The sequence below is a fragment of the Copidosoma floridanum genome, unplaced genomic scaffold (genome assembly GCF_036245765.1).
Source record: "Copidosoma floridanum isolate Cflo_tuat_1 unplaced genomic scaffold, Cflo_Japanese_pri ptg000020l, whole genome shotgun sequence".
In the NCBI taxonomy this organism is placed as follows: Eukaryota; Metazoa; Arthropoda; class Insecta; order Hymenoptera; family Encyrtidae; genus Copidosoma; species Copidosoma floridanum.
In genome coordinates, this window is record NW_028321897.1 from 28,670,463 (window position 1) to 28,696,674 (window position 26,212).

Genomic DNA, 26,212 nt, shown 5'->3' on the forward strand with positions numbered 1-26,212 from the left:
GACAACAACTAAGTTGAGGCGGAATGATCTGTTTTAATGACAAATTTCTCTCCATATAAGTAACAACAAAAATGTTTTACTGACTTAACAATCGCTGATAACGAGTAACACAATGATTCTTTTTTAACTGACTCTACACTTAACTAAATAACCTCTAAACCTATTCTTACCTTTTTGATTCTGAGACAAATCTGAACCGATATCAGTATCTAAAGTAAATACACAATGTAACTTAGGAAAAGCTAGAATGGGAGGAGATGTAAGAACACTCGTTAGTTTTAGAAATGCTTCCTGACTTTTCAAAGACTATTCAAACCGCTCGTTTTTTAATGCCAAAGTATGGAGAGATCTAGCAATATCTGAAAAGCCTTTGATGAATCATCTTTGGTGCTAGAAAAATCCCAAAAACTAACGTACGGTTTTTTTGTTCTTGGAATCGGCCATTCCAAAACAGTCGTAATCTTTTCAAGATGTCTTCTTTCCTTTCTTTTGATTTAACGTGACCAATAATTAGAATTTCCCTTTGGAAGGAACTACACTTCTTTTTATTCATTCGAAGATTAACTTTCGAAATGAAAGAAACACCTTCTCTAGATTCACTAACATTTCTTTGAACGAGTCTGCTAATACTATGTCATCAAAATAAACTAAGCAGATTTTGTTCAATAATCCTCCAAGTGCTTTATCTATAAGTCGTTAGAAAGTCACTGATGCATTGCACAATCTGAATTGCACGACTTCGTATTGCCACAACCCTTGTCGAACAGAGAAAACTGTGATTTCTCTATCTTCGTTCTTAATTTTCAATTGCCAGTAGCCATTGTGCAAATCTAATATAGAGAACCACGACTTTCCTGATAATCTAATGTATCATCATATCATGCTAAAGAATATGAATCCTTGATTGTTGTTGCATTTACTTTCTGAAAGTTGACATAAAATCTTCTAGAACCATCCTTCTTTTTCTTAAGGACGACTGGAGCACACGAGGAACTTGATGATCTTTCAATAACTTCAGGTCTCTCCATTTCTGTCCCTTACAGTGTCAACTTCCTCTTGTTTGTGAATAGGAACTCTTCTTAGTGCACGGAGGATTATTGTCCTAATAAAAGTCGATTCTTAAAATAGCGTCCTCGTTAATTAATGTGTTGTAACCAAAAAGTACGATGTATGACACAAACATTTCAAGTGCATGCAGCATCATAAAATTAAGGTGTATGTAAACGGTTATATTGCGTGCATACACTGCTAATCTCGATGTCACAATACATACACCAAAGTTTTCAGTGAACGCTCTTGCATTCACTGAAATTTCCAGTGTACGTTGAAGCGTTCACTGAAATTTCCAGTGTACGTTGAAGCGTTCACTGAAATTTCCAGTGTACGTTGAAGCGGTCACCCAAGTTGAGATTTTGTATCCATATACCATGATACAATGATACGTTAATAAAGTTATTGATACACGGGAAGTTTTTAGAAAGGGTTTGACTTTTCAATAAGTTGCAAGGTACAAAGTTTTAATGATGCGTTTGTGTAACCAGGAACGTTTGATACTCACAACCATATGATACGAGCCACATAACCTGTAAAGTGTCAACTTATAAATATCCTACACGGCACCTTAAGTTTCACCGAGATTTTGGATGCATCCTGCGTCGTACATCGAAAATCTCGGTGTACGCTGTGTCGTACATCGAAAATCTCGGTGTACGCTGTGTCGTACATCGAGAATTTCGATGTACGATATATTTACACGCAAAGTGACCGTGCACACGCACCTTAATTTTTTGTTATCAGTGTACCTTAAAAATAACGTGTCATACATCATACTTTATTGTTCATACATGCTTATTGACGATGCTCTTTTATTGTTCATCGAAGTTTTCAGTGCTTGCATGTGAGAACAGTGATTATTTAGGACAATAATCCTCCGTGTGGCTGTCTAATTGGTTCTGTGCCTCTCTTTAGGTGTATCTCATGCTCGAACAAACCACATTTTCTACGACATTGTCATCTATGAAAATATTTGTATGTTTAATTAGCGAATCCGCAAACTTTGACTTATAGTGATAGTCCAATTCTTCACAAGTTTGCTGAAAAATACCTTGTAAATTAACTGGAACAATGTCTTGTAGGTTCATAATCCGTCAAACAGGGGCTACATCTTTATCTTGTCAAACTATTTTCTCAAATATCAAACTACGAATTTTTTCTGTTGAACCTATTTTATTAATAAATCACTTTCGAGAATACAATCATCAACTATATCCACTAAATATACGATCAATTTAATCTCGTGTTTCCGTAAAACCACAAATGCTTTTACCCTAAACTTAAGAGGAACATCTCTCACCTGTTATATACTTTAGTGTTTCAGAATTAATGGGAATTTTAATATCCATTGAATTAACAAATTTTGAATTCGGAATGGTTACATCAAAACCAGAATCTAATACAAAATTTCAAATTTTGTTATTTAATGTACTTTTAAACATAACTTTACTAGAATTTCTATTAATCCTTCTGGTATTTAAGACCGAATGTAACGGAGCTGACTTGCTTACTGTCAAACTCGCTCCTGGAAGTTCAACAAAACTTAGTTTTTCTGTCGATTGAACTCGGTAGAGGTTGTATTGACTGTAATGTCTGTCACGAGCATCAGAAAGAGTTGACCACAACTGCTGGAGTGTCCTCTCATGAACCTTCTGTTGTTTGCATAGGTGTCCTCCATTTCCTGATGTGTACATTGTCAAGCTGAAACCGCAAATCATCACGATTTTTCTGCAGCTTAAACCAGTTCATTTTTAAATTCTCTTATCTTTTTATTCCGAGTTATTACAACTCGTCTTGTGTTTTTCGGCTGATTTTTCAACTCCAGGCACCGCTGTTTGGATTCTTCCAGCTGTCGCGTGATTGCTTCAGTCTCTTCTGTAGACGTGTATCTGATGCAGGGTTTCTTCAACCTCGAAACACTTGACATTCGGATCCCAGACGAGCCCCCAAAATTGTTACACTAACCAGTAACAATTAAAGCACATTACTTTACGAAACGAAACCATTCTTTTAGTAGAAGTGAACAGAAGTAATCAGCTTGAGGTTATAATTTCGACTAAACTACTATTTTTTTTTTAACAAAAACACCTAGCAACGCATAGCAACATTTTTTGATCGCGCGGCCACTTATACCTTCCACGACTTTTTAACCGTGTACTCAACATTTAGTGTTTAGCTGTTAGTCCAAGCCATTGATAACATTTTTTTATTTTGAGAAACAAAGTATTAATCAATGCTGTGTACAAAAAAGTTATTCCCGATCCTTCAAACTCATTAATAAAAACTAATTCCATTAGTTTGCTCACATATAATCTTAAAAATATTTTTTTGATCGTTTTTAACAAAAGATACATTGAATAAAACCTATTTATACAAAATGAAATTTTTTCAGTGTAATCATTTGTTGATATTGCTCAGTAAAAATTTTTTAATAAAAAACACAAAAAGAAATTTAATGAGTGTTAAGTACGTGGCGTAGTAATCAAAGTAAAAAAATATCATGTACGTCATATGAGAGACCGTATTAATCGCAAATTATATAAATGTCATTTATGTCATAAAATGTTCAAGAGACAAACACTTTTACGTCGTCACATACTTATACGTAATCCTAAAAATGTATGAGAACGTTTACAATGTGGAAGAAAGTTTTTGCAAAATGATTCATTTAAAAGACATGAAGTTAATATACATGAAAAAGTAAGTATATTAAATAACTATAATTATTTAAACTTTTTCAAAGGATGTTTTTCGATAAACTTTATTAATGAAGTTATAATTTTTTTGAATTCAGAAACACTATCAAGAAGAAAAGTTGACTTTAAGATAAACTATAGAAAATTATGATTAAAGTGATAAATGTGTGTATATTTACGTATATCCCTATATTATACAGTGAGTTTGGTGAGTTTCGCGATAAGACCCTCTCAATGCCTCCTTATAGTCCCCAATTGACCACCCACACCTTGCCCACCCTTCTCATACCCCTCCACTGACCGCCCACACAATAAAGTAAAACTGGTTATATTTTTCCATTATATTAATTAGGTTTAAATTTCCAATCGTCTACCCACCGTCTCCCTACAATTTACGGGCCCCCCCATATGATAAGCAAATTTCCACACCACCTATGAGGTATTGCTAATTAATGGGGCGTTGATTATTTTTCTTTGTTTTCAATAAGTTTAATAGTGATATTATTCAGAAGTACAATTTTACTACATTATACAATTATACTAATGCTATTGGCCAGGTGCATGTCATGCAGCGCCACTCTTGATGTCAAAATCACGCAACCACAGGTACCCACATTATACGTCAACAGCATACACCGATGCACACTTTTAGTAATAATCAATTAATTAGTATATTTATTCATCTGATAATTTGTGTAACTGCAATTTCATAACATTAATACTATTTAGGCATACGTGCTGATAACATCTGTAAATTTGACGAAATACTGTTATTCTTCCCTTAATTAAGCAAAAATGACAGTAATTTGGTACCCCAGATTTCCTGTTTTCGCCACTACGCACACTGGCGTCGACTCACCTATCCCCTCCTATTACTTGCACCTGGCCAATATCAAATTAATAAAACAGTCGAATTAACAAACCAGCCGTAGACCTTGCTTGTAGCCCTATTTACCACGAAAAGATAGAAATCATATGTATTGAAATATGTCAAATAATGTGCATCGTCATAAAACAATATTTAAATAATAATTTCATTGATTTGATACAGTAGTTTATTATTTAATGAACTGTGCAAGAATATTTTGGATAATTTTATGCTTTAGCTAATGTAAAGAAATTAAATTTTTACATTATTAAAACTACGTTAGATTTTGGTATAAAAACTCCCTTTCCAATTTTTTCTCCAGTTATAATTTTTGCTTTAATATTGTATTCAAGTTGTTTTGTAATTTGTAATCTTCTACTGTTATATAAGCCATCCACTGTACTTAAATTGCGTATTAACATATCAACTGCTCTAATTCTCAAATGAAGTGCATGCGCTGGTAAGCCTTCACGAATATTGTTTGGAAATTTAATTGTATAGTTATTATTTGTTTTTGTTATATGTTTTTGTTTCTTCTTTTACATGATTTAGAATCTTATTATTTAAAATAAGTATATTTTTTACAAGAAGTAAGTATAACGGTATTTATTAAAAACTTAATATTCTTGCCAAAGATATCGGAATACACATCAGTTGTTTCCATTTATTTGGAACTTGAAATTATTTAGTTTATCCTGTCTAAAATCACCTCCTAAAACAATTAATTTATTACCAAAATGAGTATTTGTATTACATAAATCACGTAATGTTCTTTAAACCATTTCTAAGGCTTTTTTGGGATCATAAAAGTCTCGTTCTGATCTGTACTTAATATTAGGCCTAATTACAATCCCACGTTAGGATGTTTAAGTGAAGTAAAAAGAACTTATAAGACCTTTTTCTCCAAAAATTCATCTGATAACCCCTTATTTCCTCAAATCTTTACCTTTGTTTTAATATATAATTCTTTGATTCTTTCGATTAAATATTTACTGAATCCTAGTTTACTTGTTGTATCCTATAGTTTTTTCCTATTTACCGTATCGAATGCTGCTTTGAAATCAACAAAAGCGCAAATACTTGACCCTTTTTTTTCCTTTGCACTATATAGTCTAAAATGAAAACATTATCTCAGGCCGATCCACCCCTTTTAAATCCCACCTGACCCTCTGGTGACACTTTCTTCTCCTCTATTTTTACCATTAGTTTCTCTTTTAAAATTTTAGTGTATAACTTGTCGTCTGTAGAAAGCAAGTGGATTCCTCTGTAATTTTTTGGGTCATTTCTATCGCTTTTTTATGTAGGGGCACTACTACCGCTGTTTTCCACGTTTCCTGTATTCCTTCTCCCACCAATACCGTATTTAATACCTCCGTTAACTTATTTCTGACTTCTGCCCCAGCATAGATCATACCCTGCAGCCTTTTTTCTCTTTAATTATCTAATCGCTACTTCAACTTTGACTTTACTTATACTTTCTCTTTCATCCCTATGATCACGCTTTTTTTCCATGTACCAGCACATTTTGTACTTTTACCTATCAATAATTTTCTAAAATGATCTACCTCCTTGTTTGGCCTTATGTGATTGTCAACGTTCTCTCTTCTTTTTCTATATTTATTAAGATACTTCCACACATCACTCTCGTGCTTAATGTATTGTAGTTTTTTCATCTGTCTTTTCTAAAACTCTCTTTCCTTTTCCCAACATATTTCTTTCCAATCTTTCCTAGCCTCTACGTACTTCATTTCGTCCCCACATTCCGTCTGCCACCTTAAACAACATCATTTTTGCCTTCCTTTTTTTCGTTTTTACAATTTCTGTCCCACTAACCATTAAAACTTTTTTTTTTTTTCTTAATTTTTTTTTTTTTTTTTTTTTTTTTTCTAAACCATGGCACTCAGCACGTATTCATTCAGTGTTCTCTAAGCTTTCTCTGTCCCTCATGTACTACAACCTAAACTTTATTCTGTACCAACTTTAAATAATTCAATGCTTTCTTTTGTCCACGTATACACTACTTTTTTGCTCAGTTCTTGTTTTCTGTCGTAAGTAATTTCATTCAAATCTATCCCCCCATCCTCTTATAATACTTCTAACGGCATATGATCCGACTCTATCCTATGACCAACTTTGAAACTCAGAATCAACTATAACATTTCCGTATTAGTTAACAGATAATCGATTACTGATTTTCTCTTAGGACCTGTATATGTAAACTCCCTCTTGTAATTCCCCTCTACCGAGCTATTTAGCAAATAACAACCTTTATCATTTATTAAATCTATAAGTCTACCTCTTTTATTACTTATCACTATGTCTTTACTACACCTTGCTTTATTTTAATCTTCCATTTTTCTCAGCCACCACAATTCACATTACCTATTCTTATATAAAAATCCCCACCAATTCGTAATCTACCTTAATTTACCATATCTAAATTTTCTAGAATTTCCACAGTTCTTATAAGATCTCCTCTATTCTATGTTGAAAAAACATTTATATTTTTCCTTTATTTCCTATCCTTTTAGTTCAGATCTGATTATACCTAACTCCATGACTTAAGTTAACTTACTATTTGCATTGTAAAACCCCTTTTTCAAGTCAATAAGAAAAACCCCTTTTGCTCTACCTTTTTTGTTATGTCTCATTGCGTGCACTGCCTCCCATGAAAATTCCTTAGACAATTTTTCTTTAAAATTATTTCATCCTTTTTCCTCCATCCAGGTTTCCAACAGGCTCACTAAATCTGCATCTTCTATATATTCCCAGAAATTTTTATCCTCGTTGCAAATCCCTGCTACGTTCCAAAAATAATCTTATTTATAATATGATCACGCCTTTTCATATTTTCTGTGTTATTTGTTACTTTTTGTCGTTTCTGGCTTATGCAAAAGACTTGCTCAACGTCTTTTTTCCTCCCTGACTATCTCCTTTTCTCCCTTCTGCCCCTTTTCTTACCTTTCCCTCCCCTTTTTTCTTGTTTTTTTTTCTTTTTTCTTTTATCTCCCTTACTGTCTTTCATCCGTTTTCTTCGTTACTAACTTCTGTAAACTTTACCCCTTGTCCTTGTAAAATTATATTTTCTTTCCATCTATACCAAATCCCTTTAAATTTAATCTTGACAAACCCTGTTTTCACCTTCTAACATGCATTTTTGCCTGTTAACCCATCTCGTGATCTGTTCTTGATTTTTTTTTCCTTGAACGACAAATCCTTTTCTGTAGACATATTTTTTTCTTTAAACTCATACTTTTTCTTAATAATATACATTTTATTATTTAAACAGTAAAACTTTACAATTATTACCGACCTACTTACTATTCCACTCAACACTTACATTTTAATTTTCAAAACATTTTTAAACAGACTCTCTAGCTGCTCTTTAAAATCTCCCGCAGCAGAACTTTCTTCCCTTATAATGTATAATGATGTTATTTGCTCTTTTTTCTTTTTCTTTTTCGTGAACTAACTTTTTAACTCGCAAAACGTCCCTTACCGATAATTGGCTACCCGTACTCCCACATGACCTCCGTCTTTTCACTGATGCTTTCCCTCTGCTGCTGTTTCTTGTTGTCCCACCACCTGACGTCTCTTCATTCGAATCTTCTTCATGCAAATTTTTCGCCAAGCCTCTTCCAACTTCTTCTCCAGTCTCTTTAGCATGCTTGCTGACAGCATCTTCCTCTCCTTAATATTAACTATCTTTTTAAGCAACCTAAGCATGTTTCATTTCAACCTTTGGATCTGTTCTGTGTAGCTTTGTCTCATTCTCTTGTTTTCCTCCCTCTCTTACCTGCATTTTCTATATTCTTCTTTTAGTTCCAAGTGTTTCATAACCTTTTCGCTCTCTTTGACATCGTTTTTTTCGAAAGATGCCGTGCTAGAATCGTCTTGACTATACTGCTTCCTACTCCCTGTCTTTTCTTCCTTCGTCTAGTTTTTCCTCTCCTTCTTTTGCCTTGTGTTCTGACTCAGTTGGCTTCAGAGCGGGTTTTAGTTGTGCACTTTTGATGGGGTTCAACTGTTTCGCTGCCGTCTTCCCCTCATCTATCCTTGGCGCCATCTTTTACCGACGACTATATCCTTGTCACTTATAGTTGTACCAATATAACCTCAAAATGCACTACACTTTTCCAGTCTTGTATGCACCTTCTTTAACCCACTTCCACACTTATTACTTACTTAGGGCGTTATTAGCCTACTTTTTTATCTGAAAACATTTTTCATCCGCTTTTTACGCCACAGAACACCACGAAAATACACACACAGCACGGACACTATTGACGATACGTCCGTGCGCTGCAGCGCCCGCCAACCGTGTCCAAGATCGAAATAATATAATAGTAGTGAAATTATTAGAAATCAAAAAGTAAACTTACTAAAAAAGTTTTAAAATATAAGTTACAATCTATTTATGGGAGGTTAGTAAATAAAGCGTGGAGAGGGCAAAGCCCCACTAGTGTATTTACATAAAAAACCGTTCATGATTGTTATGTTTCCTAATACATGTACTACATAGTGCGTGCATACATGCATAAGTTGTTTATGTTTATAATAGAGCCCCTTGTACACAGTTCATAGTAAGAGTCTACAGACTACGCATATTCTTATGACTGACGCGACCGACCACTTGTGATAGCGATTCTAGACTGCAGTGGTCATCTCTACATAAAATGTACTGTGGCGCATGTAAAACGCGTAAAGATTACAGTTGAAGATTTTAGGGACTATTAGTTTGTAGAACAAGTTTGCTTTTTGCTTTTGGTTATTCTGGTTTTGTAAATTTTAGTGTGAATAACACCAGCGAATAAAAATGGGATGAAGAAGAAGAACAGAAATTAAATAATAGTGATACTAATAATGACTTTACCGGGGTAAGAAGTAAACGATTATAGTCTTACATCAGTATACATAATCCGAGTGAAATGATATTCAACAATGTTTTTTCTATGACACAAACTCATTTAATGAATTGAATAATTGACACTAAATCAAAACAGTTTTACCACGTAATACGGATAAATTTTCAGCAGTTTTCGTTGTACATTTGAAGTTTACAATAGAGCAATATGCAATCGTATAATTGTCTAAGAAAAGTGAAAGAATTTAAAACACAGATAGCACATATTGGCGACCTGGAAATTCTTTCTATGATTCTTGGTCAATAAAGCAGTATCACTAAACACCCACGTATTTGTGTTTAAAGAACAGTAGAAATGGAAACAAAATTTCTGAGTAAGCTAAATGGCTATAAAGAATATCTTTCAACGTTAAATTTCTAATTGTCATCAAGAAAGCTTTAAAAATCCATCTAAGATTCTTATTCCCTTACTACATAGAAAGTTAAGTCTTATCATCCATCAACGTCTATTTTCCAAGCAGCAGGGCTCTTTTCAGCAGGCCTTTGACCAATGGTACATTAAATCGGATGCGGTCAAACGAATGATTTCATCTATCACCTTTAGCATTTTATTTTCACCCATATATCTTTGCAGTCTGACCCTAAAGAACATGCTATTGGCAATTTGTTCAGCTTTCAGAGTTTAGGCTTTGACCTTTATTAAACTAGAAAACACAAGGTTTAAAGACCCTCAATATAAGGATCTTCGATCTTGTAATGACGTCCAGGATGGGTGCAAAACAGCTATTAGCCTGTTTTCTATCTTTTAACAATAAGGCTTTTTGCATCACATGTACGGTAGAAGCGTATATCCAAAAAACAGAGACGATAAGAGGCTCAGCTGAGTAGCCACTAATCTCTTTTTTTCCTCCGTTAAGTCCAATCTTCTTTAACACAGTCAGGATTTGGATAAAAGTAGTTTTAAAAGAGGCAAGAGGAGATGAATTCTTCGCCAAGCAAGCAGCCAAACAGTTGGAAAGATTAAATACCTTTGATAGGTTTTACAACAGACCGGTTGATAACGAGAAGGGATATTTTGCGGCTACAGTTTTAGAAACTCGAGATTCGAAAAATTGGGGGGTTCATAAGTTAAATTGTTATTTGGCTTTTTTCTGTGAGAAAGACTTTAAGGATTCAAGTTCAGAGAAATTTTTTTTTTTCAAGCTTTTTCTATGAGGATATGGAAAAAATCTGGTATGATAGAAAAAATCAGACCACATATTAAGATTGAGTGATCTTGAAAACATAAGATTGACCTGTACTAGTCCAATGAACAATATTTTTTTGATTTTGTGAAGCTATGTTAACGTAAAAGGTAGGAAAGGAAGAAAATATAAATTATCTAGAAATATTTACGATAGTTGATTTTGTTTGTAGACACAATAAAAACTGTGAGTCGTCTATGATGAGATAGTTTTTTGAGGCTGATTATAGAGTTTTCTTCTTGAAGCACTAAATGAGTGCACTTTATTTATTTGTATGTAATACACATACCAGAATTTGTATTAACGATTTCAGATTATTAACGTTTTTTAGACCCGTAATTTACATGTACATGTGAAACAAAAAAAAAAAACAAATAGTAAGTTCTGTATATTGTTAGTAAAAATACAAAAAGTACGTATTATAAATTAACGTCAAAAAAACTAATGTGCCTTCAAAAGAACATTTATATAATCCTAAAATAAAACCCTTTTATTTGTCATTTATAAAGCTGATAAAGTACAATTTTATTATTTTCAAATACCTAAAAAATACTCACAATTCTTAGTTTCCAAATTTCATCTCCTTTCTGAGAAGCATAATCGGGATCATCAGTTAACAAAATATTATCGAAAATGGTTCCATTTTTTACTTGCCACAAGTCAAATCCTACCGCACAAATTTCGGTTTTGACATATAATTTAGAATCAGGTGCATAATCGGGATTGTCAATTTCAGGGTATTCCCATGGTCCCTTATAGGCAGGATTATCAATTTGTCTTGGCTTCCACGTACCCTTATAAAAGTAAAAAATTTTAGCACACAGCAATTTGCTTTAACGTATTTTTATATGTCACTTAACATCATGCTTTTTTTTTTTTACATGTTATTCACTATACCTTGTATTCCGGATTATCTATAACAGGAGCTTCCCACTCTCCATCCATTTCATCTTCCCAATCTTCTGGTTTTGAAGCATCTGGATCAGGAATATGTTCAGGTTTGTCCCAGTCTTCAGGTTTTTTGTCATTTGGATCTGGAATAGTAGGTCTATCATCCCAATCATCCGGTTTTGACTTAGACGGATCTTTAATTTTTTTGGGAGGAAGAAAGTCCCAATCATCTTCAAGCTGACCATACTCAATTCTTTCTTTATCAATTAGTACCTAAAACAGGTTTTATTATTGTTTGATAAATTAATTTCGAATGATAAACTTGGAGTTTGCTATTACCAAATGTACATGAACATAAAACGAAGAAACATAATATAATCATAATAAAAAAAAGAATCAATTAAACTTGTACTGTAAGGAAGTTTTTTTTAATACATCGTGGTACATTGACTATAATCTAAGGTGTTTGTTCTTACATTTGCAAAATAAAATTTTGATATAAATTTATGCACTCGTTTAACATTAATGGTTATAGAACATGATAAATACAACCACAGTGAATAGTATATCATGTGGTTTTAATTATCGCAGGCCTTTTTAGTACATTATTAGAATGACACACTTAAAGTATGTATTCTAGCTGTTCTTAACAGTCACAGAACATCAGTAGTATTAATTACTGTAGAGCGTTGACGTTAGTTTCTTTATTGAAATAAAAAGATAGGAGAGATTAGTACTTTTTCAGGAAAAATTAGAAAAAAGCCTTCCTGAGGTTTTGTCTCAAATTCTGCAAGATAACTTCCTATTCTTCGAATCCGTCAAGATTTGCAGTAAGCGATTCTAACTAGTAGGTGCATAATATTGTTGTCATATTTGTCTTTATGTTATAAATTTTTAGGAATTCTGTTTATAATTATGCCTCCCTTACGAACCAAATACAATCACATGTCCATTATTGTAGCAAATTGTTTTCTTGTTAAAATTCACACAAACAGAATATAAATTAATTGAAACCCACTAAGTAAGATTGTAATTGAGACAATGAGATATAGTTTACCTAAGAGTAACACAGATGGATAAATTACTTTAAATAAACATATGTTTTATACATAACTTTTTACATTGAATGATACTAAAAATACTATTGGTGTAACTGACGTAGAAACAATTAAAAACTAAAACAAACATAAAAAAAAAACACAGAAACATAGAAAATAAAGACAATAGCAATATGACCTAGTTTAAGGACTTAATAATTCAGAGACAGCGGGATAAAAGTAGACGTAAAGAATTAATTATAGAGATGAAGAGTTAAAATATTTTTTTTCAACTACGATGACAAGACACAATAAACACTTAAATACATAAATAGAAAAATAACGATATAAAAAAGACTCACAAATCAAGGATGAAAAAGGACAAATAGACATATTTCACCTTTTCAGGAAACCTCCACCGACCCGTAACAGCCTCACGCACCATTTTTCCCATCTCACCGCCTACCGTCTTTTATAGTATACTTGAATGAATATACTATTGTTATTATTTCATCTTGATATTACTGATCGTAAGGAAGCATAAGTTTTCTTATATATAAATCTACATTATCGAAATTCTGACCTTGAAATTTGTTGATAGTCATGGCAAATGCCACTACTATTGGGATTTGCTTACGATATAGAATAACAGATAGTGAAGAGATATTTCTAGTGTTTAATGTTATTCTTATAATAAAAACATTACATCCGTTTTTTCCCAAGTAATAATTTCTTCTTCCACGCTGATTTTCAATAACTTAGTAATTCTTAATCGTGTGCCATCACATAAACCATCTAGTATAATTAAATTACTTATCAATATTATTTTTGTACCAATTCTTAAATTACGTTTATAAGGTGATAAGCCTTTGCGAATGAATATCACATGATGTTTGTTCTGAAATATTTGGTGGTTCTAAAAATCGTTCAGTCGATGGTCTCATATTTACTTTATAAAACGAGTATAGCAGTTTCAGAAGTAATGAAAATATTAGAGAAGTAATTCAAGATATTATTACTTATTGTACTATATATGAGTGAAACACGCTTACAAGTGATGGAAAATAGCTAGAAAAAAAATGTAACAAAATGAACCGATAGATTTTGACGTGTCCTTTCTGATAATGACATTTGTTTTTTCTGGGAAAATGTTTTTAGCGGTGGAAATTAAGTTTTAGGTTCGGGTCAATTTTTTTCAAAATATATTAAATTATATATATATAAAAAGAAAATGTAATTTCTTTAGTTTGAATTTAGCGCGTCATATGCGCACTCAAAGAATACAGCTGTAAAGAGATAAGAGAATGACAAACGTAGAGTTAGTACGTGGCCCAATAGAAGAACAGAAAGTGTATATGAGAGGCTGACACGTAGAGTCACTATGTAGCCGCTTGTATCAAGGCGTGGCTCAGCAGTGAACAGAATACGAGGCAGTTGAAAAGTGGATAAAGAATAAACATTAGTTGTCGTTTTTTTATTTACCGGTAAGATCGCGTATAACATCTATTATTTGTAAATAGTGTATAAAGGGAAAATATTTAAATAAAACAATAAATAAAATTAACTTTATTTACAGAGAAACTTATTGTGTTAATTTATTAATGAAATTCAACTTCCTTATATATAGATACAAAATAATCAAAAGAGCGACTCATAAACTACATCTTCTCAAATTTTTAGAGTGAAAGAGCTTAAGGTATAGAAATAGTCAATAAATAAAGACTATGGCGTGTGGTCACATGCAGTGCCACGCACACAGAGCGGACTGACCACTGCGGCTGCTGGATGATACACTAATTTATATTTACTTATAACCAAAGAAAGCAAGCTAAAAAATATTTTAAACATGTAAACCTATAAATTTTAAGCTGCTTTATTTAATAGTTTCTTTGTTTTTTGTCGTTAACTCTTTATTTTGTTTTCGTACTTTTTGACACCCGACTTTTGTACTCTCACTGCAAAAACTTTTCCTTTATTATTTATTTTGAATATTTTCAATATATCACTTAATTATTGGTTATGTTGGCGTTAAAAAATGTAAAACATAAAAGGTAATACAAATTACTGTCAAACAGAATAAAACAATAATTACAAAGGAAAGTATATATAATACGAGTAAGCTTGTCACAAATCTACAGATAACAACAACAACAGGTATTAATAAGAATAAACTTAATGTAATAGAAAACATACATTTAAGCGCAAATTTGACGCTTAATTTACAACCTTTTTTGTTTTACTCAAAAAAAGAGTTAGAGATGAAAAAACAAACAATCTATCTAATAAAGCAACTGCAAATCGATAGGCTTACATGCTTTAAATATTTTTTTAGCTTGCTTCCTTCGATTATGAATGAGTATAAAAAAGTGTATCACCCAGCAGCCGCAGTGGCTAGTCCGCTCCATGTGCGCAGCAGCGAGCGAGACCACGCGACGTAGTCTTTATTGACTATTTCTACATCTTTAGCTCTCCCACTCTAAAAATTTAAGGAGATGTAGTTTATGAGTTGCTAATTTGATTGGTCTGTGTATATATATATATATATATACATACTTTGAGTAAATTGACCTGAGCTTAAAACTTGATTTTCACTACTAAAAAATTTTTTTCAGGAAAAACAAATATCATCATCAGAAAAAGCAGGTCAAAATCTATTGATTAATGTCATTACATTTTTTTTAGCGTGGACGTGATTATATATAACGCAACACATGATATGTCGAACAATAATATTTATATACATTTTTCAGTATAAATAATGAAAAGTATCCGTAAAGGTTTACCCCCGAATGAACTCAATTTAAGAGTTGGTGCAATAGTAATACTTAAGAATTCAAGTGTATCAAGCGCTTTATGCTAAGGTACACAATTAAAAATTACTAAATTTGTGAAGTACAACGTATAAGAAAAAATATCTTGGCAAAAAAAAATTGGGTTAAAATAAGGAAGAAATACATTGAATTCTCCTTTTAATTTTGGGGGTGGCAAATCTTTTTATTTTATATACAGTAGTAGTAGTCTGAGGCTAAATAATAACCCTCCCTACTCCACTTCAACCTCTCTACATCACTTTGAATGGTATTCCTCCGCAGCCCTCTACACATTCACATAAAAATATGCTTATTAAAATGTAATTTAAACAATGATAAACCCAATTGCCTCTTCCACACCAGCCCATCTATTACACGCTTTAACACATTCCCCATGAAAATTATTGAGACCCACCACAAATAAAGAGAATAATTAGCTATTTTTCTGTTATTTAAAAGATTGGTGAGATTTTATGAGCATTCTGTATTAGTTTTTCGAGGCTTGGACAATTCAGAATCTTTACTTGACAAACTATCACAATGAAATTTTTTTTTCAAGTGTAAAAGAGCATAATTTTTAAACTTCTTCAAATGTTTTATCCGTATGGAAAATATGAACAACTAGGCTTAGATAACTTAAATTTAATTAAATTAAAATAATTCAAGTTTTATCTTTCATCTTGAATCATTGGAAAAAAGTTTTCATGAGTCTGATTTGGTAATACTCCAAAATTTAGAAAAACAATATGGCAATGAAATTCCCTCCTAATGCATTTCTATTTGCCTCGGCTTTTACACTTAATTAGCTAGTGAGAGTGGAAAAATAGGCACAGACTTTCTTCAACCGAGATACTGCAAGGGTCATACGATGAACTGTAGATATCGATCGTTATTCTCTACTCTGACACCGGATGTAAGTATGTAAATTTTTACGGATAAGGAGTGTCTGATATGATAAAGAGAATAATTATGGTTTGTGTATGCTATGGGAGAACCTGTTTCGTAAGAGGCAAGTCTATGAGTGCGATGAAGTACATTGTCAAGTTAAGAAAAATTTTGATGCGTGTACGGGGACCAGATAATCGATGCATAATTTAAATGTAGAAGTATTAAAGACTTAAACAAATGTACGATGGACTCCAATAGGAAGTTGCGAGTGATTTTTCGAAAAAATCACGCGTTTTTTTTGTGTAAAGCCCAGAAGCTCGTAGCACATGGAGATGACTTTACTGATATGGTCTTTGAAGGACCATAAGGAGTCGAGAGTACACCCAGACCAGTTAGTAAATTAACCCCTTTTTTATTTCTTGTCGTTAATTGAGTTATTATAGTGTGATGTGATTTTGCTTTTATTAACTAATTAAACTATGCACATATCTTCAGAAACCGAGAATCCACTGTTGGAGCAACACAAGATCGCATTTAAGAGATCGGACTGTAGAAATAGAGAATCTGAGGTAATCAAGCAGTTTTGGTATAGGACTCAGTAGAACAATAGGTCTGTCGTTGTTAGCCCATTGTGAGTTTTCAAATTTGTAGATAGATATAGAAATAGGATAGAAAAGTTTTTGGAGGTCCAGAGTGTTACAAATACAAAAAATATGGGAAGCGGCTTGAAGTCGGTCAGGTAAAGCGTAGCCCGTAAGATGCAGAGAAAGCGGATAATATAATTAGTCCAAGAACAGTTGGACAGATTGAGATCACCACATATTAAAATTTTTGGGAGAGATATAAGTTTATGAGTGACCCAGTATGGTCATTAAGTTCGGTGTAGGCCACTATAGCAGAGCTCAGAGTAATGGAGACCACTACTAAAATAAAGTCCAACGCAGCACCTCATATTCGTACACACACTCAATGTTTATTTATAACAGAATGAGATTAGATGGTATGTTTTTGTCTATTGCCACTAAGACACTACCACCACGTGTATGATATTCTTTAACTAGATGCCTGTCCTGTCTATGGATGTTATAGTTGGGTAGAGCCAGCTTAGAGTCAAAAGTATATAATTTTGGATAAGTTTCATTAAAGATTATTATACCTGGAGTTATAGTAAGTAAAGGTAAAGTTGGTTCTATTCTACAGAGTTCATTTTATAGAAATCTGACATTTTTATAGTACACGAATTTAATGTGATTGTTACCACGATTGAGGGTTTTTATCTGAATTAAAGGGCTGCTCATCATCAATAATAGTCGAAGTGTCTTTAATGTATTTGATTTTTTAGAACGAAGTTTTTTACCATGGGATGTATACTCCTCGTGTATCGTGTATTTCCTGCCTATAAGGACGGTTGGAAACGGAGACCCATCAGCCAGAAAGTGTAAGGAAAAAGCGTGCACTTGTAGAGAGAGGGAAGACAGAGTAGTAGTAGTGACACAGAGAGAGACAGAGACAGCCAGCGAAGGGATCCATCAGCCAGAAAGAGTAAGGAAAAAGCAAGCACTCCCATTTTTGCTGGCGAAAAAAAAAGCCAAATTACAGAGAATTTGATTACGAATCGAATACAAAAAAAAATATTTGCAAACGAATGTTATTTAAATAAATGGGAGCACTTTTTTGGTCGACATGCATACACACGACTCTCACACCCATCTAAGTTCAGGCGCCACAATCACATAATTGGTGGTAGATTTGAACATTCAATTAGACATATTCCTATTGCCATGTCGTAGTGTGTTACTGTGTGCAGTGTCCTCGTATACAATGTATACATGCAAGTATGAGTGTAACTTGTTCCCAGAATTATGAATGCAACCATAGAAGTATGCATGTATGATGAGTGTTTGTGTGTACTTTCCACTTTTACTGTGCAAGTATGTACATGTTTGCCGGCACGCATTTGTATGGAGTAAAGTAGTTATATTAATACTATATACACTAGTTAATATTATTATTTTAATAAAGGATATTAACAAATAATTATTGAATGCATGGCAGATCGATGCAGATGGCCAGTATTGATTAAACAAATATTTATAATATGGTATAACCTCCAAACATTACAAAATACGCCATATCTTTAAAGGGTAACAAGACAGAGCAAAAATAACGAGTTTTACGGGCTTTCTAAAAGGAATAAAAATATTATGATGTACAAAAACAGAGGCATTGAGTTATGAAAAAATATAACCTTAATTTTTGATGTACCTTCATGAAATGAAGAGGGAGAATCATGGGAAGTTATATTACGCTCAGTACAGGATAATGTCAGTGAAAACAACCTTGAGAGATTTAGACAGCCTCACTAGCTATAAAAGTTCATCAGCCTCCTTCTCAGTGGTTCATCCCAACGGCATACCCTATACTTCTATATAACTAAATAGAAGACGATGAGAAACAACGTTTTTAAATCAACAATAGTCATGAAAAATATAACGTTAGTATAATAGCGAGAGGTGAAGTTTTCATCAATAACCATAGTGTTAGGGTTAGCACAGTAGCTGAAGTAATTTGGCAAAACTTACTTTGAACCTTTACAGTTAAATCAGGCGATACCATAATTCACAAAAATAACGATAAAAATATTGATGTTCTTATAAGTTATGTCTCAACTAAGTTCCAAAATAAAAATAAAGATAATAAAGAAATTAAACATATTTACCTCATAAGTGTGATCTGGTCTTATGATGAGAGTATATAAATGTGTGAATACATCATCTTTGCAACGTATATCTTTTTTGATTGAATGGTTTTTTCCTTTGTAATTAAAAATAACGTGAACTTTTTTCGTTCCTGGTCCACAAATGTCGGGTCCTACAAAAAAAATGTTCTTAATGAAATGGTAATAAACATTTTACGTTTATGTTAGGTAGCGATAATTCTAATTTGTTTGAAAGAGAACTTGTTAAATAATCTTTATTTTATGATGACACAACATTTTTAATATAGTTTTGCAGAGAACTCTGCAAAAAACTATAAGTATCGCAGCGACTACAGTGGTTATTGTTTAGCTAGAATCAAATGATAAAAGTCTTTCTAAACTTTGGGCTTTAGTTTAAATTCTTATTTGAATATTTTTTAACTTATAAAAGTATGCATAAAGTTATTTGTTCTTGCAGCATAAAGTGCAATCAATACTTTTCGCTGTCAGACAGAACTTTTCACCCTCGTAATTACTTTGCACGCACGTCATTACTCTGCAATAACGGTCAGGAAAGTATTTATTGGTCCTCCGGGAGTCAAATACTTTTTCACTATACGGCGGCAAAAAAATTTTTAAAAAATTATCCTTATATTGTGGGGGTCTCAATCTTACCTCGTATCAAAATTTTTGTGAACTTGTAAATTCAGACCAAGCTAGCTAGAGGTAGGCAGAGGGCTGTAATGGTCAGATATATGCTCTTGCCTTGTGGAACAAATATCGAGCTACCCTGCAACGAGTTGTGCATACGAATGCCTTTATGTAGCATAATAGGTTCCAGATTGTGATTGGACGATGCCAGGCCAGTTATAACGCTTTTTTAAATAAGGTATAAGAAGAGCAAGGCGACATGGATTGCATAAAACGATAACGTACTGAAGCCAAAAAAAAGCGAGCTACCATGTAATTAGTACTATAATATTTCTAATACTGAGAAATAATTTTTTCTTGTTTTTTAGTATGTTCAAGTCGAAGGATGTGTCTACACAGCACTAGTTAATTTAAAAAATAATAATAATAATAATAATTTTGACCAAAAAAACATTACTTTGTAAGAAATTTAACAAGGGACAGAAAAGGTAATATAATATTTCCTTATTGAAGTCTTTTTTTTTATTTATACGCTAAAGTATGCCTAAAAACAGTGATTTTCGGTTAAATTAGTCAGTTACCGAGTCGTTACTAAAATTGCTCTTCATACAATCACTGCAGAACCCCGTTATTATGATAAGGTATATTATTTCTATCTCCTAACAGTAAAAATCATGGTTGTCCTTTGTCACAACTATTCCACTTCTTGTGCCGCTTAAACTAACAATATTATAGTGAAAATCCAGAAATAGAATAAATAAACAACGATAGTGCGCACTGTGTTATTACGTCGGCGCGACGATTTATTTGAGTATAAGTTTTTGCTCAATGACTCGGGAGACACGCAGGGCACGTAGGTGGAATGCGGGGTTACAGAATAGTTCAATCAAACTATACGATATTTGAAAAAAGGGGCTACGACTGTTTTAACACGACTCAAAGCGACTGCTGTACAGTTTCCCAATGTGCTTACTTGCGGCGCGCTTGAGGTTTGTCGACATTACCCGAAGCAGCGTACTGAATGGTGTCCGGTTCGCAATCTAGAAACTACCCGTACCGTTACGAGTAAAGGTATCGTTTCTAGAGGTTACGTAAAGGGTCTGATTGTATTTTAATTCGCGACCCGTCCAGAATCTACCAAAACCGCCACGAGTAAAGGTGTTTGCTCTAGTTTTTATGCACAATCCAATAGATTATATAATTTCCGTGGGTCCTGGGGTACCAATACTATTGCAAGTAATGGTGCGTACGTTTGTTAATTATTTCCCGGTATTCCATGGGTACCACTACTGCAACAAGTAATGGTGTGTGTGTTAGAGTTTATGCCCACACCGAAGGCGAAAAGAAGAAATTAGAAAAATAAAATAAATGTTAAACACTTATTTTTATTTCAAAACATAACGCTTATACACGCGGTGGATCAGCGTAAGATGTCTGAAACCGAAATTAAATCTCGCTCATGAAGGACCGTATGGTAGCAGAGGCGGACTCTATCTACACACTCGACCGTTCGAGGGTAAAAATGGACCGCGTTCTTACCTCGTGGTATACGGGGAGGTAGCAGAGGTGGACTCTAACTACTCAGTTTACCGTTTGAGCTACGAAAATTGTGTGCCTGTTTTTGGGGCATCTTAAAAATCTTGAAAAAATGATAATAGCCAAAAATCTAATTGGCTAGAGCTGCACTACTTCAGCCACTCAGAAATTAGCACTTTCTACATCCGGCTTGCTTTCCTACATGCGTCAAGAGAAGGGAAGGTGATTCACTTACTTTTGCCCTTCCTTTTTCTTTTACATTCAAATTTTACATAATTTTATTATAACTTAATATTAACATTAAGATAGAATATTATTAATATTTACCAATGCTAAACAGTGTTTGTTTATTCAACTCAACTCGCTGCAAAAAGAGCAGTGAAAATCGCTTAAAAATTTAATTAATGCTCGGGTGAATAAATGATCGATGTGTTACGATATGTCAGTTAAGACTAATACTTAAACAGCAGTAACGGTGACCGTTGCCATAATAACTTATAGTTATAATATAAATGGTAGTAGTTATAATAATAATAATAATAATAATAATAATAATAATAATAACAGTAATAATAACGATAATAATAATACTAATGATAATAATAATTGTCATAGTAAGGATAACAAATGGCCATGAATAGTCACTAACTTATTTTAAGATCATTGACTTAAAAATCGTCATTATTTGCAGATGTACAAACCTCAAGCATGGTTACACGTGTACTACACTGGCTTTATATCTGACGTGGACTGTACTCGACCTTCTCTACATGTAGTACAATCACTGCCCTACTAAAAAACCCGTTACGTGAAGACATCAATAAATGTATAAACGGAGAGCTTGAGGTACTATACTGTACGTATCATATCAATGGTATATTTACCAAGCGTAATACTCCAACTGTACGACTGATTATAGTGAACGGCTTATGTAGACATACTACAAGTATAAGGGTGTATCGCAAAGCTTACCTTAGTGAAAATGGCGTCGTTCACGCGTAACAATATAATTATATATGGGTAATTATGTCGTAATTTGCTCAGATCGACTTAAAAAATTGTTTAAAGAGAAGTTGGTTGAAAAAAAATATTTTCATGTTATTTCTACTGTACACAACATCAGTAATAACTGTCTAAAGGGATGCAACTACAAGATTAACTAGTCAAAAGTTATACGAAATTTTATGAAAGTCAGTTTTCATTGATTTTTGAATAATTGTATCTCTTTGTAACACGTGTAGCTAAGCTTCTTCATTAGTTTGAGTGTTCTTACTAAGCGCAGATAAAAGCTGGGGTCAAAACCTATCGATTAAAAATTTTTTTTTTATTTTTCCTCTCCATATAAAAGTTACAGCTGTTTTAATTAGAGCAGAAATATCGCTTATAATGAGACTTTGGCTAAAATTTAGTATTTTTTATAAAATCACTATAACTTTTCATTCGGGGCATAAAATTCAAAGATTTGTGTTTTAATCATTACGACAATGTTTTTGCTTTCATTCAAACCCAGATAAAGCCACCTAATGGAGTGCACCACGTGGCTACCAACGTTGGAAGTAGCACCACCGTTTTTGCATTTATGTAGCGAAAAGAGGTCAATTGGACGAAACCCTGAGACACGTGTCTCGTCTTTTAGCTCAACAGTGATGAAAAAAAAGTTTGGCTGGAATTGATTGCTCTAAAACAAAAAAAAAAAACGGTACTTTGAGGTGAGGTAGGGTCGGAATGGAAAAGTTCGGAATGGAATTTTCAATGTTTGTAGTGCTCGTACGACATAGACGTATTACAATGACTTGTCCACCCATACTTTATTTACTAGCCTCAAATGCAATAGGAAACTGTAGTTTGCGTACTTGCACACATACACCGAGTGGTTGTTCCATGGGGGGTCAGAATGGAATAAAATGTTTGTACGCGCGAAATACGTAAATAGAAGAGCTTGGCTATTCGAGACGTAACATTTTCTGGTACTACTGCCGTGAGGATTTGTTCATTCTAGTCCTATACTTTAAAAAGTGACCGTTGGTTAGCATTTCTAATCCAAAAAGTTACTAGTTTGAACTGATTTTTGTTAAAACCGTTATTATGATGTAAATATGCAGACAAAATGTATGCAGTGAAAACTCACTCGTCTTTGTCAATTTTTGGTGGGGCTAAGGTACAAATCCTATCCCCAATAGCTAAAGTATATAATGCTTACACACCTAAGTAGCAGATAAGCTTCATTTTTTACCGGTGAAAGTTTTCATAAGTGAAATTGAGTTGTGGACATGGGTCGGAATGGAAAATTCGACTCTAAATGATCAATTATCTCAATGAAGAAATGAATGCATTGATATTAGACAATATAACAAGTGAAGTTGACAACATTTAACACAATTTAACGTTTTTAAAATTTTGGATTTAACGATGGCATGCGAGTGCAAGTACCGGACATAATCTGAGCAACTTACGGCAGAATCACCCATATACAACTTCAACTTGTGTGCCTATACATATTTTATATATATGTGACTCGTATGTACACGTATGTTACACAGTGAACGACGCCATTTTCTCTAAGGTACGGTCGCACTATCCGACGAATGAGCTTTATGCGATATACCTTCATAGGGGTAACATAAGCTTCGGTTCGTCGGCAAAAATTAGGAAGAGAGTAACTGGCTAGAAAGAATCTGCGTTCTCTTTTTAACTTAGTGAGAGAGAGAATTAAAAAGCTGTACCAGAGCTAGCAGTTCTCCTTGATACCAAACACAGAGAGGAAGAGAGAACGCAGATCTTTTTAAAGCAAGCTTTCTTTTCCTTACTTTTGGCGACACTTAACACAACAAATGCATTAAGTATGCTCGATTTATATTCATACTATGTCAGTGCTTATTGTTACTATTTTTTATTTTATTATCTGGCCATTGTGTTTCATAGATGTGGTAACATTATATTCTAGAAATCTAAAGACTTTTGTCTTCTACTTATACTTTTACTTGAATCATTATGTTTTGGTTCGTCAATAAGGTCTTGGCACAAAAATCTAACAAAGAAAAAGTTCACACGTAAGCCTAAAAATAAGCAAAGAGTATGGTATGAAGGCCTTCATAACAGAATAAGCGTCAAGAGTAAGGCCCCTAATCAGCCAGTAAACCAAAGCCATAGGCTGGCCGTCTTATCGATCCTAGAACACAGTTAATCAAGTTATGCTACTTATAAAAAATGTGTCTGAAATTCAGTATTATCAAAAGTATGGCAACTTACCACTCGTCTAATCAGTAGTTAGTATTTGTTGTCATCGATTAAATGTGGTGTATCGTAGTATTTATTATGATCGAACATACAGTAGATAAGACATTTTTTAACATGCAATGAAATAAATGTATATACTGCGCCCTAAGATAGTCATAGTATTTTGTTTCTCTTTTAAATTTGTTTGATGTATAATATGATTAAAATCAAGTAACATTGCTTATCTTTTTAGATTTTTTTCGGGCATTATAAAAAATCTAATTTATTTGGACACAGCATGAGTTTGTAATTACTTCATATCACAAAAAAAATCAAAAATAAATAAAATTAGTTATTATAAAACTGTTTCAGACTTATAAACACAATAATCAGTGTAACCTAAAAGTGAATGTGTTTAGTGACATATTAACTCCTTTGCTAGCTGTCTAATATTTGAAAAATTTAATAAATTTTGCTAAACTTGTTGACTTGTAACAATTTGGAATAATAAGTCTAATTACGCGTTACGCACTGCGCATATAACGTTTGTCTATTATCTCCGAACTTGTATTGTTTAGCCCTAACGAAGACAGACAGATGTCAAAAGATTGACATAAGTAATTTGTTGGATTAAATACAGTCATGCTCGAATCATCAAATCCCGTGTTGCCAAGTTCATTTACCATACAACAATTGAGCAAGTATAAAAAGGTATATATCTTTATTAATATACTAGTGGGGTTCCACTCATTTGCGCTCTACGCACGCAAACCTCCCACGATTATATCTTAAAAGAAAAGTCTTTTTCTACCTAATATATGAAATAGAAGCATATGGAAAATTGGATTTTAGATATTTTAAGCCGATGATTCCAGATTAGTTAACTTAAGAAAATGTGTAACGTAAGTGAATTTTTTATTTAATCTCGCTTTTTCCCTCATGATCTTCTGTACACTAGCCCAGTACCCTATACAGTTTGCTAAGAGCGATCCCTTTTGTATATTAAACTTTTTCTCCTAGTTTTAATGTGGTTTGTAACTTATCCCTAATTTTAATATTCATTTACTGTTTATTAATTTATAAAGGTTTTTATACATTACATAACTATATTAATAATTCAATCAACTATTTTTATATAATTAAATAATTACTTCTAAAACTCAGAAATAAATATTTTTTGATAGCTGCTTCGCTATTAACTATTGAATATAAACTTGATTTTTATTAATTTTTTTCAATAAATAAATAAATAAATAATGTTTATACAATTTCTTTATTTTAAAATAGTTTGTAATAAAACTTCAAGCAATTTATAATTCTTTCCGTCTTTTTTCTTTTTCTGGTTTATTCATACACGGTTCTGTTAGTACATTAATTGATTCTTATTCCATTTTTCTTACCATGGGCACAAAGTGCAACTGCCGCTATGCGCCTTCTGAGCCCAAAGTACTTTTCTGCCCTAGGGCCCAAAGTGATTTACTGGACGCAAAGTGTGCCCACGGGCGCAAAATTACACTTTACGCCCTCGATAAGAAAAACATTATACGCGACTAGGTCACCAACCTACAACAAGCGTGCCCTTCCGGCGCTTATGTTTGTACTTTGCACCCTAGTGACGTAATGTACCACTATTCTTTCGCAATCATTTATTTAGGACTAACGTGATATTTTTACTTAAAGACGTTCTTAACAGTTAACAGGGTGAATGTTCAAAGAAGTGAGAGGAGTGCAAATATGCAGCAACTCTGACAATTACTTTC

General features: G+C 33.1%; 1 protein-coding gene across 1 annotated transcript in view; it reads right to left on the minus strand.

Annotated features, from left to right (window-relative positions):
- Positions 1–26,212, minus strand: part of Calr (calreticulin) — a 201,124-nt gene that overhangs the window by 33,131 nt on the left and 141,781 nt on the right. Inside the window, exons 4-6 of the mRNA XM_089593647.1 lie at positions 19,071–19,222; positions 11,623–11,889; positions 11,283–11,519 (exon numbers count right to left, since the gene is read on the minus strand). Of these exons, the coding sequence (XP_089449773.1) occupies positions 11,283–11,519; positions 11,623–11,889; positions 19,071–19,222 (656 nt within the window). The remainder of the gene's footprint in view (positions 1–11,282; positions 11,520–11,622; positions 11,890–19,070; positions 19,223–26,212) is intronic.